The sequence below is a fragment of the Capricornis sumatraensis genome, chromosome 2 (genome assembly GCF_032405125.1).
Source record: "Capricornis sumatraensis isolate serow.1 chromosome 2, serow.2, whole genome shotgun sequence".
Classification (NCBI taxonomy): Eukaryota; Metazoa; Chordata; class Mammalia; order Artiodactyla; family Bovidae; genus Capricornis; species Capricornis sumatraensis.
The window spans coordinates 152,983,156-152,997,978 of record NC_091070.1 but is presented as its reverse complement, the minus strand read 5'-3'; the positions used below and the strand labels follow the sequence as shown (position 1 = coordinate 152,997,978).

Here is a 14,823-nt window from a genome sequence, read left to right as displayed (position 1 = left end):
AATTTGTGTAACATAATATTTTGGTGTTCTCTGAAAAGATATCCCTCCTAAATTTTACCTTAGTCCATATAAAAAATGACTTTTTTTATTTAATAATGTGTCAGATTATGCCATGTTTTGTAATGTATATGGGCTGATTTTTAATTGTCACAATATCAGGGGACCACTACTGGCATTTGTGATAGTATACAGGGATGCTACATGTTCTGCAATGTATGAGTCCTATGGAATGAAAAACAGTCCCATCCAAAATGCCAACAGCATTTCCATTCAGTATAAAAAGCAAACAAAATAAAACAAAAAAATCCCCAAAGCCAAAAAAAAACCCAACCCCAAAACCCTGTAACAGCATACATTCACAAACTCAATCATTCATCAACAAGTAGGAGTTTAGAGGGAGTGAAGCGAGTACTTGAGACTTGTGAAGGGAGTTATGTGGGACTTTGATGAGACTTGTTTTACTTCTACTCCTTCATGAAAGTAGTAGATTTTCTTAGTTACATTTATTTTTAAACCTACTTTAAATATGAAATATTAATTTTTTAACAAAGAATACACATTTCTTTTTGCTTTTTTACATTGTCTTTAAAATGAATTACAAAAAAGTGAAATACTGTCACTTACTTGAGGTCGACCAGCTCTACCAATCATCTGTAGAATATCTGTTTCACTGTATTCTTCAAACATTCCTCCAGCATAATGCATTGTAGATTTTATAACCACTAGGTGAGCAGGCAAATTGACTCCCATGGCTAAGGTACTGGTAGTAACTGTATCAAATTAAAGAATATTACTTTTAAGTCATATAACTTTATTGTTTCAGCTAAAAGTTTTCTTATAAAAGATATATTTTTATAAATATATAACAATAAAAACATATATAGGAAATTTAGAATAAAAAGAAAGAAAAGAACATCACTATGTAAAATAAAATATCTTAAAGCTGAAAAACTACTAATTCTTACTTTTCAAACTACACAGTGTTTGCTAAAATTGCAAGAGAGTTTACTGTAGCACATATTTGTATGGGTAGTTATAATTTAGATTCTTGGAAGAAAAACAGAAATAAATAAGAATACCTGAGTTTTTTTCTTTTTCTCTTAAAGTAGTTTCTAAAAGATCTTACAATATCCACAAGAATATGTTTTACTTACAAAGAACTGGTATATCTCCAACAGTAAAAGCTCCTTCAACTACTTTTCTATCTGACAGTTCCATACCAGCATGATGATAAGCAACACCATGTATTAAGATATCTACAAAAGAAGAATGTCATCTGTCATGTACTTTTAAAGTTAATTAGTAATTGGCTCCTTTTATCTATAGGTAAAAATATGATTTAGAAATTATCTCTAAACCTACCTCTCAGTTTTGAATCTTTTATGGAATATGCACACTTTCGTAACCTATTTAAAAAACACAAAATTATTGAGTTTTTCATATTAGCATCAAAAACTTGGATAGTGTATTACTTAATTATTTTGAAGATTACAGATATCAAAATATGTTTATAACATCATTTTTCAAAAACCATCTTCAATAAGTAGAGACTATCTAAATTTCACACTGAGAAGTCCCTAATCTTACAACTAAGCAAAACAAAAACAGAAACCCCTAGATAATCCAATTTTTACAAGGGCAGAGGACCTGAATAGACTTTTTTTTCAAAGATGACATTCAAATGGACAACAGAACAAGAAAAGGTGCTCAACATCACTAATCATCAGGGAAGTGCAAATCAAAATGACAATGAGATACCACCTCACACCTGTCAGAATGACTGTTATCAAAAAGACAACAAATAACAAGTGCTGGTGAGGATGTGGAGGGAAGGGAATCCTTGTGCACTGTTGGTGGGAATATAAACAAATGTAGCCACTATGGAAAACAATATGGAGATTTCACAGAAGTTTTAAAATAGAACTACCATATGATCCACAAATTTCATTTCTAGGTATTTATTCAACAAAAATAAAAACACTTAATTCAGAAAGATATACGCATCCCTATGTTCATTGCAGCATTATTTACAATAGCAAAGATATGGAGTCAATATGTGTCCAACAATAGATGAATGGATATATAAGATGTGGTATACACACACACACACACACACACACACACACACACACACAGAATATTACTCAGTAGTAAAAAAGAAATGAAATCTTGCCATTCATTGGTAACCACACAGATAAACTTAGAGGGTATTATGCTAAGTGAAGTAAGTCAGATAGAGAAAAGCAAAAATTATATGATTTTCCTCATATGTGGAATCTAAAAAACAAAACAAATGAACATAGAATAAAAATAGAGTAATAGAAACAGAAAACAAACAGGTGGTTGCCAGAGGGGCGGGAGGAGCAAAGAAATGTGTAAGGGAGATTAAAAAGAACAAACATACAGTTACAAAACATGAGTCATGGGTACAAAATGTAAAGTGTGGGAATACAGTCAATAATTATGTATCAATATTACCTTATATAGTGACAGATCATTATGACAATCATGACAATCGTCACTAGACTTATTATGATGATAATCTTGAAATGTACAGAAAACACCATATCACTCTGTTGTATAACAGGAACACTGACCCCACTGTGTTGAAGGTCAATTATACTTCAAAAAGGAACAAACAAATTCATGGAAAAAGATGGTGGGGAAGGGGAACTAGATGAAGGTAGTCAAAAGGCACAAACTTCCAGTTATAAGATAAATAGGTGGTGGTTGTTGTTCAGTCACTAAGTCGTGTCCAACTCTTTGAGACTCCGTGGACTATAGCACATCAGCTTCCTCTGTCCTTCACTGTCTCCTGGATTGCTCAAATTCATGTCCATTGAGTTGGTGACACTATCTAACCATCTCATCCTCTTCCATCCCCTTCTTCTTTTGCCTTCAATCTTTCCCAGCATCAGGGTCTTTTCCAGTGAGCTGGCTCTTTGAATCTGGTAGCCAAAGTACCAGAGCTGTGCTTCAGCAACAGTCCTTCCAATGACTATTTAGGATTGATTTCCTTCAGGACTGACTGGTTTGATCTCCTTGCAGTACAGGGGACTCTCAAGCATCTTCTCCAGCCCCACAATTCAAAAGCATCAGTTCTTCAGTGCTCAGCCTCTTTTGTGGACTAACTCTCATTTCCATGCATAAGTACTGGAAAAGCCATAGCTTTGACTATACAGACCTTTGTCAGCAAAATAATGTCTCTGCTTTTTAATATGCTGTCTAGGTGTGTCATAGCTTTCCTTCCAAGGAGCAAGTATCTTTTAATTTCAAGACTGCAGTCACCACCTGCAGTGATTTGGGAGCTCAAGAAAATAAAATCTGTCACTGCTTTCACTTTTTCCTGTTTGCCATGAAGTGATGGAACCAGATGCCTTAATTCTAGTCTTTTTTAATGTTGAGTTTCAAGCCAGCTTTTTCACTCTCCTCTTTCACCCTTATCAAGAGGCTCTTTAGTTCTTCTTCACTTTCTGCCATTAGAGTGGTATCATCTGTATATGTGAGGTAGTTGATATCTCTTCTTAATGTCTTCTGCTTCTGGCAGGTCCTTACCGTTCTGTCCTTTATCATCCCAACCCTTACGTGAAATGTTCCCTTGATATCTCCAATTTTCTTGAAGAGATCTGTCTTTCTCATCCTACTGTTTTCCTCTATTTCTTTGCATTGTTTATTTAAGAAGGCTTTCTGGTCTTTCCTTATTATTATCTGCATCTCTGCATTCAGATGGGTATATCTTTTCCTTTCTCCCTTGCCTTTTGCTTCTCTTCTTCCCTCAGCTATTCATAAAGCCTCCTCAGACAACCATTTTGCCTTCTTGCATTTCTTTTTCTATGGGATGGTTTTGGTCACTGCCTCCTGTACAATGTTGTGAATCTCCATCCATAGTTCTTCAGGCACTCTGTCTACTAGATCTAATCCCTTGAATCTATTTGTCATCTCTACTGTATAATCATAAGGGATTTGATTTAGTTCATACCTGAATGGCCTAGTGGTTTTCCCTACTTTCTTCAATTTAAGCCTAAATTTTACAATAAGGAGCTCATGATCTGAGCCACAGTCGGCTCTGGGTCTTGTTTTTACTGACTCTATAGAGTTTCTCCATCTTTGGCTACAAAGAACATAATCAGTATGATTTTGGTATTGATCATTTGGTGATATCCATGTATAGACTTGTCTCTTGTGTTGTTGGGAAAGGGTGTTTGCTATGACCAGTGTGTTCTCTTGACTAAACTCTGTTAGCCTTTCTCCTGCTTCATTTTGTACTCTAAGGCCAAGCTTGCCTGTTCTTCTGGGTATCCCTTGACTTCCTGCTTTTGAATTCCAATCTTTTAAGATGAAAACTACGTCTTTTCTTGGGGTTAGTCTAGAAGGTGTTGTAGGTCTTCACAGAACTGTTAAACTTCAGCTTCTTCGGTATCAGTGGTTGGAGCATAGACTTGGAGTACTGTGATGTTGAATGGTTTGCCTTGGAAATGAACCGAGATCATTCTGTCTGTTTTGAGACTGCACCCAAGACTGTATTTTGGACTATTCTGCTGACTCTGAGGGCTAGTCCATTTCTTCTAAGTGATTCTTGCCCACAGTAGTACATATAATGCTCATCTAAATTAAATTTGCTAATTCCCATCCATTTCAGTTCACTTACTCCTAAGATGTTTAATCTTGCCATCTCCTGCTTGACCACATCCAATTTACTTTAATTCAAGGACCTGTATTCCAGGTTCCTAGGCAACCTTGTTCTTTACAGCATTGGATTTTACTTTCACCACTAGACACACCCACAACGGAGTGCTGTTTCTACTTTGGGCCAGTCACTTTATTCTTTCTAAAGCTATTTATTAGTAATTGCCCTCCTCTCTTCCCCAGTAGCTTACTAGATACTTTATGATCTGGAGGGGGCTCATCTTTCTGTGTCATATCTTTTTGACTTTTCATACTGTCCATGGGGTTCTCCAGGCAAAAATACTGGAGTGGGCTGCCATTTCCTCCTCCAGTGGACCAAGTTTTGTCACAACTCTTCCCTATAATCCATCCATCTTGCATGGCCCTGCATGACATGGCTCATAGTTTCATTAAGTTACACAACCCCCTTCACCGTAACAAGGCTATGATCTATGAAGGGGAAGATAAATAGTTACTAGGGATGTAATGTTCAATATGATAAATATAATTAACACTGCTGCATGTTATATATAAAAGTTGTTAAGAGAGTAAACCATAAGAGTCTCATCATAAATGAAAAACATTTCTATTTCTTTAATTTTGTATCTATATGTATAGATGACAAATATTCACTAAACTTAATGTGGTAACCATTTCATGCTATATGTAAGTCAAATCATTATTTTTTATACCTTAAACTTATATAGTGCTAGATGTCAATTATATCTCAATAAAACTGGGAAAAATAAGGAAATGAGTAAGTATAAATAAAACCATCCAAAAAAAGAGAGAAACCCACGAAAGCTCAGGAAACACTTTCACTATGAGAACACTACCAATTAACTACATGAAGTCAACTAAATTTTTTTTAATGTAAAAAATTCTTAAATTTAAATGCATGATATGCAGAAAAACTATTTTTTAAAAAATCTACGGAGACCAAAGTAAACAAAGTGTTGGGTATGTTAGACAAGTTTAGAAACCTTAGTAACAGAATCTTGGATAGAAAGAACGCCTAGAATGTTAACATTTAACAATTAGGTTCAAGAAGTGAAAAGGGACTGAGACTGAGTAGAAAGCAAAATAGGAAGAAACATGGTAGACAGTGATCATGAAAACACACAGACTGGTGTTTTTAAATAAGGTGGGAGTGGTCAAAAGTGTTAGAGGCTCCTGAGAGATGACTTGACAAGACTGGCTTTAGTAAAATATTACAACAGATGGATTGAAAATGAGTAAAAAATGAAGAAATATGAATAATCTTTCAAATATGGCTATGAAATAAAGAAGACAGGATCACAGTTGTACTAAGATTCATTGCCTTATTAATCCTTTAAATTACTATCATCCTTATTTTACAGATAAGGAAGCAGGTTTGGAAAAGTCAAGTAGCTTGAAAAGGTCAACCCAGTTTTCTCATCTCATTTAGGTTATCCCTGAAAGTCTTTCTACGTACAAGAAAATATTTTTAAATATACCTCTGTTTCTGTTCCACAGTCATAATAAATTTTGCATCTTTCACAAGAACAGAAGCAGCCTGTTGCACACCTTTCCTTGTTGCACAAAACTAAAAACGAATGAATATTTTTATATTAATCATATTAAAAATTAAACATTACATTAAAAAATAATCAACCAACAATCCATACCACAAGTGTAGGTTTCTGATCAGAGTATGTTTGTATAATACTGGCAATTTTGTAGTTGAGGGTTAAATCAAACTTGAATTCAGTTTGGTTATCACTGCAGGGAAACCCAAGAACCACTTTCCGAAGTTTCACTGGTCTATGTCTCTCATCCATTTTCAGACATACAGCAGATCTTTCACCATCTGAAAGCCATTCTGCAATCTTTAAATGAGAGAAAAACACACAATGAATTTTTTTCTAGTAAAGTTTTATGGCTAACATGCCCAATTACAGATCACCTTAAAGTCAAGGTATACAAATATTTAGTCAAGTAGTCTTTTCAACATTACATATTTTAAAGACACTGCTACTGCTGCTGCTAAGTCACTTCAGTTGTGTCCAACTCTGTGTGACCCCATGGATGGCAGCCCACCAGGCTCCCCTGTCCCTGGGATTCTCCAGGCAAGAACACTGGAGTGGGTTGCCATTTCCTTCTCCAATGCATGAAAGTGAAAAGTGAAAGTGAAGTCGCTCAGTCATGTCCGACCCTCAGGGACCCCATGGACTGCAGCCTTCCAGGCTCCTCCATCCATGGGATTTTCCAGGCAAGAGTACTGGAGTGGGGTGCCATTGCCTTCTCCATTTAAAGATACTATTCAATTGATAAATTGGTAAATATTTTCAATTAGCAGTGTTTCAAGATTACACCCACTTTTCAACATGATAAACTTTCAATTATTATTACTTGGTTTTATTTTCCTCCTATAGAGTCCAAATAAAAATTAATTTCAACAAAGAAATTTAATTTCTCAGTAGCACTGTAACTTCTTTGCTATTTTTCAGAACTATGCTCAGATATAGCTGATACTTCTTTTGTGTTATACTGAATACTAGCTGAATAGTAGCAAATGACTAGCATAGGCTGGCGAAGGTTGACAACTTTTCCAAACAAAGAACAAATAAACACTTGTGAGATGGAAATCCCAAAAGCATATTTCAGACTCAACTCTAGAATCCTTAGTTAATTTTTGGAATTGTGGAGAGCAATCCTTAACTTTACATAGACTGGTTAGGCTTCATGCTCTGCTCTGAAACTGTTTCTTTGACAGGAAGATTAACGAGTTTCTAATTGCATAGGAAGGAATTATTAAACCATCTTCAAGGCTCTCATAGTTAGGGATGAGAACAAGAATTTACAATTTGAGAAGGCCAAGGATAAAGGCAAAAACTGAGGAACAGGACTTATAGAAAGAGACAGATGGTGTTCACAGAAGTTATGATTATCACAAAGGCAAAAACAGTTTCAAGAATTAGAGTACTGATATTTAGTAATTGCTTACAAATCAATATAAAAGTTTAGCAGCCCACTGTGAAAAAGGACAAAATCTATGACCTGGCAAATTGAGAAAAAAAATAATTTAAAGTGATTGACTAAAATATTAAAAATATTTACTTCAGTAGTAATCAAAGCAGTACAAAATTTTAAAATAAGGTACCATTTTAAATAACAAATGAGAACTATTTATAAGTAATAGTAACAATAATTTCATTACATTATCCAGCGTTAGACTACAGATAAATAGCTGATGGTAGAAGTATAAATGAATATAACATTTATTGGCATGGAAACACTTAAAGGTAGCATGTAAATCATAAATGAGTATGCATATTATGAATTCATCAATACATCTAGAAGGACAAATGTTGGGTTTTTGTTGTTTATACATACTTTAAAAATTTCTCTATTAGTTTTGAATATAAACAAAACAAGTTGTCATTTTAAAAATAAAAATGGTTAATTGTGTTAAAGGCAAAATTTTATACTGGATTAGAGAATACTGTATAGCAGCTTTTATGAAAACAATTCCTAAGAATTAGCTGAGGGAACAAGTCACCTTACAAGTAGGCTGTTAAGTAAATAGGAGTGAGAAAGCAGAGTGAGACTGTCCTATTTTTCAAGCTTGCCAAAAAACTGAAGAAAAAAGTAGGACATGTATTTGTTATAGAAAGTATAATATTGCACAATTATTTCTTTACCTGTTCGTGTACCCTATTAACTATGAGATCCTCCTGAAGAGCAGGTTTTATATGTTTTCACTTTTGCATCTATTGTGAGTGCTTATGACAATTCCAGGCAAACAGAAATGGGGGAGGTGGGTGGCAATCATTCAACTAATTATTTTTATTCTCTATCATATTTGCTAGACAACTAGAGTCAGCTGGTTACAACAATCATATTAATCAACTTATTATGAAATGTCCAAAACCCATGAAATTATGACTTTTAGATACTAATAAACAATGGACTTGCACCAAACATACTCTATTAAATCCACTCAACCAAATTTCATGGCCTTAATACTGTCATATCTGTGAGATCTAACCATAACTTCCCACAACATACCTTCCAATTAAATTGGTTAGGTGATTTACAGAGAAAAAACTCACTTTTCTCTAAGATTAAATATTTCACTAAGCCATAAAAACAAAATGAATAGGTTAAAATTCTAGCTTACATCCTCAGCATTTGGAATTGTTGCAGATACAGCCACAAATCTCATTGGAACAATACTGGTGGTATTTTCTACAGCATGAGATAAAAACTGCACAGTTTTCATTCTGCTGACTACAACTTCAAGAGTTGGTCCACGATTTTCATCTTTTACAACATGTACCTGAGAAAAAAATTAAGACTCATTAGCCAAAAATAAAAATCTATCTAGTCAACTAAAATGTAAAACAATATTAAACACACTTTCCTAAGAAAATAAGCATTTTCCCTTTGAAGGGATAAAGCACGTATAGAGTTTTTCCATTCAAATCATCTCTTCATGGGAGAAGGCAATGGCAACCCACTCCAGTACTCTTGCCTGGAAAATACCATGGGCAGAGGAACCTGGTAGACTGTAGTCCATGGGGTCGCTAAGAGTCGGACACGACTGAGCGATTTCACTTTCACTTTTCACTTTCATGCCTTGGAGAAGGAAATGGCAACCCACTCCAGTGTTCTTGCCTGGAGAATCCCAGAAATGGGGGAGCCTGGTGGGCTGCCGTCTATGGGTTTGCACAGAGTCGGACGCGACTGAAGCTACTTAGCAGCAGCAGCATCTCTTCATGTTTATATCTGAAAGTGAATAATGTGTTCACTACCTCATCAATGAGAAACAATCGAACCAGCTGGACCAAAGAGTTGTCTCTCCATTTTCTAGTCATGCTATCCCATTTTTCCTAGGAAAAAAATGCCAGTGGTTTAATATGATAAGGAATTATGATAAATATTAAGATACTGATAAAATTTTAAGATGACATTACAAACTCTGGGCAATATTTTAGTTATTAATATTTTAGTTAATATTGATGTCTTAAAAGTATCCTAAGAGACTTAAGGAATTTTGATGATATTGTGTTTAAAAAACTGAACCCCCATTTATTTTTAACTTTAATTCAAAATTATAGTCTAATTACCCTTTTTAAGCTCTGCCAAGGTCCTCCCTCTATAATACATTATATTTGGATAAAAGAATACAGCAGCAAGTATGATTATAAATTGTCCACAATAACAAACTGCCTATCCATATCTTTTGCCAATTTACTCCCTTTAGTTGTTTATCTTTTACTTAACGGACTTGTTAGTGTTCCTTATATACCCTGAACAGTAGTACTTTTTGTTTGTTTGCTTCACATTGCAAATACATTCTTCTACTTTGTATTTTCTCTTAGTTTTTATTCATGATAAAGAGATATTTTCTAAAAAACAAAAAATATATATATAAATAACACCTACTGGAGTTGTCATAATAATATGGGCATGCTGAATCTCAAATAAGTCATCCATTACTGTATCTCCAGTGAGTTCTTTACAATTCAATCCTATTGGCCCAAATTTTTTTTTCCAATCATCAAAACGCTGACTACACAGGGCTTTTATTGGTGCCACTGCAATATAAGATATCCATTTTGAATGTCAGTGCAATTTAAAAATTATCTTCACAAATGTTAATAAAGTTAGCACACATCTAGATGCTACCTAATATAAGTTAAAAGTTAATAACATAAACATATTCAGATATATAAAGTTAATCACTAAGCAGAACTAATAAGAGAAAATTGTAATAGTGAAGAAAGGTAAGGCAGGAAATTATCACCCTTTATGATCACTGCCTTTTTTTAACCATACATATAAATTTGAGGGGGCTTCCCTCATGGCTCAGATGGTAAAGAATCCACCTGCAATGTGGGAGACCTGGGCTCAATCCCTGGGTTGGGAAGATCCCTTGGAGGAGGGCATGGCAACCCACTCCAGTATTCTTGCCTGAAGAATCCCCATGGACAGAGGAGCCTGGCATATTACAGTCGACAGGGTTGCAAAGAGTCATGACATGACAGAGTGACTAAGCACGTACATTTTTTGATGAAAAAAATTTTAATATATATCTTAAAAAGGAGAGTAGAGGGAAACCTGGGAAAATATGTTTTGAAATCTGGGAAAATGTGTTTTGAATTCAATGTTAATAGGACCAAATGTGATATGTCTTTATTTAAAAAGTATGAGAAACTAAATAATAATTTTATGCCTTGAATTTGAACTTATTTCTTACTTTTACCTCAATGGTTTTTTATTATTATGATTATTAGCTTTTCAATATACAGATACTTACTGTAAACAATTTTAATGTTTGACCATGGCAATGGTACTTCCATTAACAGTCTTGTTATAGCTAGTTCAAACACTACAGTTTTCCCAGAACCAGTTGGAGCACAAATCACAAAATTTCTATCTGTATAAAGAAGCTAAAACAATAAAATTTAATCAGTCATAGGATAGAATTTTTGAATTCTCAATTTGTTAGAAAATATGCCTTAGGAAGAGTCTATGGAATAATAGTTCAAGCATCTTAACTTCTAAACTTACCAAAATAAGCTTGCTTTAGATCTGCCACTCTCAAAAATTAATACTATTAATAATTTATCAAGTTTTGTCAAAGTAATATGCTAGACCTAGAAGTAAATAATTTAGCTTTCAAGACATTTTTATAAATCTAAACAACCCACCTATGAAAATTACATGCATTCATTTAATAAACATTTTTTGAGCTTCTATAATGTACCAATCACTGATAGCACTAAGGACATAAAAATGAATGTGATCTGCTCCTTGTCCTTACAGAGCACACAATCCAGTAAGAAAAGGTAGACAGGTAAATAATTAAACAAAATACTTACATCATCAAAGGCTTTGGACTGTATATAATTGAAATATGGGAATTCTTTGAAAATACTTCTAAATTTAGCAGCTGAGAATGACATTAAGGAGTCAAACATTTCAAAATTAAAAAAATTGGTTACTCAACTGAAAAATTAAATCAATATTGACTGACAATATTTAATTTTGAAGCTTTAATACTTGTATTTTGGCATCATAAGAAAGGAACAGACAGCTACAGAGGGAAGGATGGAGATGGCATCACGAGAGGCTCAACTAAAAGAAAGGATCAGTGAACTTAAAAAGACAGGACAGTGGGGTTAATGCAATCAGGGGAGCAAAACCAAAAAGACTGAGAAAGAGTGAAATTAGCTTAAGGGACTTACAGAACAACATCACGTGGACCACTATACACATTATAAGGGTCCCAGAAGAAAAAGACATAAAGGGGAAGAAAGCTTATTTAAAGAAATAATGTCTTAAAACTATCCTAGCATGGGGAAATAGACAATCCAGATCCAAAAAATCCCAGAAATTACCAGAGAAGTTAAATCTCAAGAGACCCATACTGAAACACACAGTAATTAAATTGCCAAAAGTTAAAGACAAAGGGCTTCCCTGACAGTTCAGTTGGTAAAGAATCCGTCTACAATGCAGGAGATCCCAGTTCAATTCCTAGGTTGGGAAGATCCACTGGAGAAGGGATAGGCTACCCACTCCAGTACTCGGGTTTCCATTGTGGCTCAGCTTGTAAACAATCTGCCTGCAAGGCGGGAGCCCTAGGTTTGATCCCTGAGTTGGTTAAGATCCCCTGGAGAAGGGAAAGGCTACCCACTCCAGTATTCTGGCCTGGAGAATTCCATGGAATATACAGTCCATGAGGTCACAGAGTTGGACACAACTGAGCAACTTTCACTTTCACTTGCTGAACAAAAGACAAAGAGAGAACCTTAAAAGCAGCAAGGGAAAAGCAACTCATTACAAAGGAATTCCCATAAGACTATGAGTGAATATTTCAGCAAAACCCTAGTGGAGCAAATTGTAGAATGATAATTTTGGGGTGTGGAAAAAAAAAACTGCCAACCAAGAATGTTTTACTTAGCAAAGTTTTCCTTTAATTCTGAAGTTTTCGCTAGAAAAAAACTGAAGGTGTGGCAGCACTTGCTGCCGCTGCGCCGTGCTGCACGGGCCGAGGGCTCCTGCAGCTGCTCGCGGGAGCCGGAGGCGGAGAACGGCGAGGAAGAGATTGACGCTACTGCTCCCCGCCGCCCGCCACTTACGCAGGGCCCCCCAACTCAGCCTCAGAGCTGCGCGTTAAAAAAAAAAAAAAAAAGGCAGCCGCCGTCACCTCTTGCAATATTGCAAGATAGGGGAAAAGCAGACCATGGTGAATTCGGGCAGCACCTCCCAGCCGCCCCTGGTGACAGCCGGCTCCCTTTCCTGGAAGCGGTGCGCAAGCTGCGGGGGCAAGATTGCGGACCGCTTTCTGCTCTGTGCCATGGACAGCTACTGGCATAGCCGGTGCCTCAAGTGCTCCTGCTGCCAGGCGCAGCTGGGCGGCATCAGCACGTCCTGTTACACCAAGAGCAGCATGATCCTTTGCAGAAATGGCTACATTAGGTTATTTGGGAATAGTGGTGCTTGCAGTACTTGTGGACTGTCTATTCCCTGTGAGTAAACTCGTCATGAGGGCCCAATGCAATGTGTATCATCTGAAGTGTTTTACATGCTCTACCTGCCGGAATCACCTGGTCCCGGGCGACAGGTTTCACTACATCAATGGCAGTTTATTTTGTGAACATGACAGACCTACAGCTCTCATCAATGGCCATTTGAATTCACTTCGGAGCAATCCACTACTGCCAAATCAGAAGGTCTGCTAAAAGGTCAGAGTAATGCAGAATGCGTGCCTTCATCTCAGATCTCGTTCATCACAGGTGGATCCCATGTGTCTTCAGTAGACAAGTCACCTTTGTAGCTAGCACCAGTGCCAGCTCTGTGCCACTGCACCTTCTTTGGTCTTGATTGCTCTTCCCGCATTTATGGGTGTATTAAAATGACTGAATATGAACATTAAGGACTCTGTGAACTTGAGCTAATGGGAGACTGTAGAGAAAATGAAAACAGACCCACTGGAGGACATCTTTGGGGGGGGTGGCCTTGGGAGGAGGGAAATGACTAATGAAGCTAATTAAAAGAAGCGTTCAAATCTGCTTTCCACCCTTATTAACAATTAGCAGGGCACTGGCCAGAGTTTGTACCCTGTGTTTTACCTTAACAACATTCTGTTTCTCTTTGTATATTTGTGTTGTAAGGAAATGTGTTTCAATCAAAACTGAACATGAGATAAAGGAAAGAGATGTGGCTTTTGTGATATTCTATCACAGACACTTTTATTGTATCTCTGTAAAATACATTGTATGTATGCATGTAAGTGTTTTTATCCTAATGTTGCTACTCCCATGGCAAAGACACACACACACAAAAAAAATCAGGCTTATAACAGCTATTATGTAGAAATTCCCCCCTACTTCTAATTTGCTGAATGAAGAAAAAATCTTTTATTTGTGATATTTTCAGAGACATTTGCTCTAGTATGGTGTGTTTAAATAATAAAAGCTTAAAAGAAAAAAAAAACAAACCTGAAGGTGTTGGTTACCACTAGACCAGTTTTACAAGAAATGCTAAAAGAAGTTCTCCAAGCTGAAATGAAAGGATGATAATAAAGGTAGTTAATCACTTATAAGTCCAGTATAATGGTTAGAAGATAAATAATTTAATAATAATAATTTATTATTGGATACACAATATTAAAAGATATAAACTGTGGCATCAGAAACAAAATGTGAGGAAGTCAGTATAAAATTGTAGAGCTTTTGTATGTGTTCAAATTTTTTATCAGTTTAAAAGAGACTGTTAAAACTGTAAGACTTTTTAATGCAAGTCTCAAGGTAACTACAAAACAAAACTCTACAGTTGATACAAAAGATAAATAGAAAAGAGCAAAAACATACCATTATAGAAAATCATCAAATCACAAAGGAAACGAACAAGAGAAGAAAGAAGCAACAGAACTACAAAATGTCAAAATACATTAAAGTGGCAATAGTAAGTCCATCTCTATCAATAAATACTTTAAAGGTAAATGGAATAAAATTTCTAATTAAAAAACATAAAAGTGGCTGAGTGGACTTAAAAAAAACAGGACTAACTTATTTGCTGCCTACAAGAGACTCATTTCAGCTTTAAGGATACACATAGATTGAAAGCAAAGGGATGGAAAAAGATATTCTATACAAATGGAAATCAGCACATAGTAGAGTAGCT

At 35.6% G+C, this 14,823-nt stretch overlaps 1 protein-coding gene and 1 pseudogene across 1 annotated transcript in view; one reads left to right on the top strand and one right to left on the bottom strand.

Annotated features, from left to right (window-relative positions):
* Nucleotides 1-14,823, bottom strand: part of HFM1 (helicase for meiosis 1) — a 113,794-nt gene that overhangs the window by 75,213 nt on the left and 23,758 nt on the right. Inside the window, exons 6-15 of the mRNA XM_068966228.1 lie at nucleotides 11,517-11,587; nucleotides 10,952-11,084; nucleotides 10,078-10,229; nucleotides 9,444-9,521; nucleotides 8,810-8,968; nucleotides 6,315-6,515; nucleotides 6,144-6,232; nucleotides 1,363-1,406; nucleotides 1,155-1,256; nucleotides 625-770 (exon numbers count right to left, since the gene is read on the bottom strand). Coding sequence (XP_068822329.1) covers nucleotides 625-770; nucleotides 1,155-1,256; nucleotides 1,363-1,406; nucleotides 6,144-6,232; nucleotides 6,315-6,515; nucleotides 8,810-8,968; nucleotides 9,444-9,521; nucleotides 10,078-10,229; nucleotides 10,952-11,084; nucleotides 11,517-11,587 — 1,175 coding nt within the window. The remainder of the gene's footprint in view (nucleotides 1-624; nucleotides 771-1,154; nucleotides 1,257-1,362; nucleotides 1,407-6,143; nucleotides 6,233-6,314; nucleotides 6,516-8,809; nucleotides 8,969-9,443; nucleotides 9,522-10,077; nucleotides 10,230-10,951; nucleotides 11,085-11,516; nucleotides 11,588-14,823) is intronic.
* On the top strand, nucleotides 12,881-13,379 carry LOC138072647 (LIM domain transcription factor LMO4 pseudogene; annotated as a pseudogene).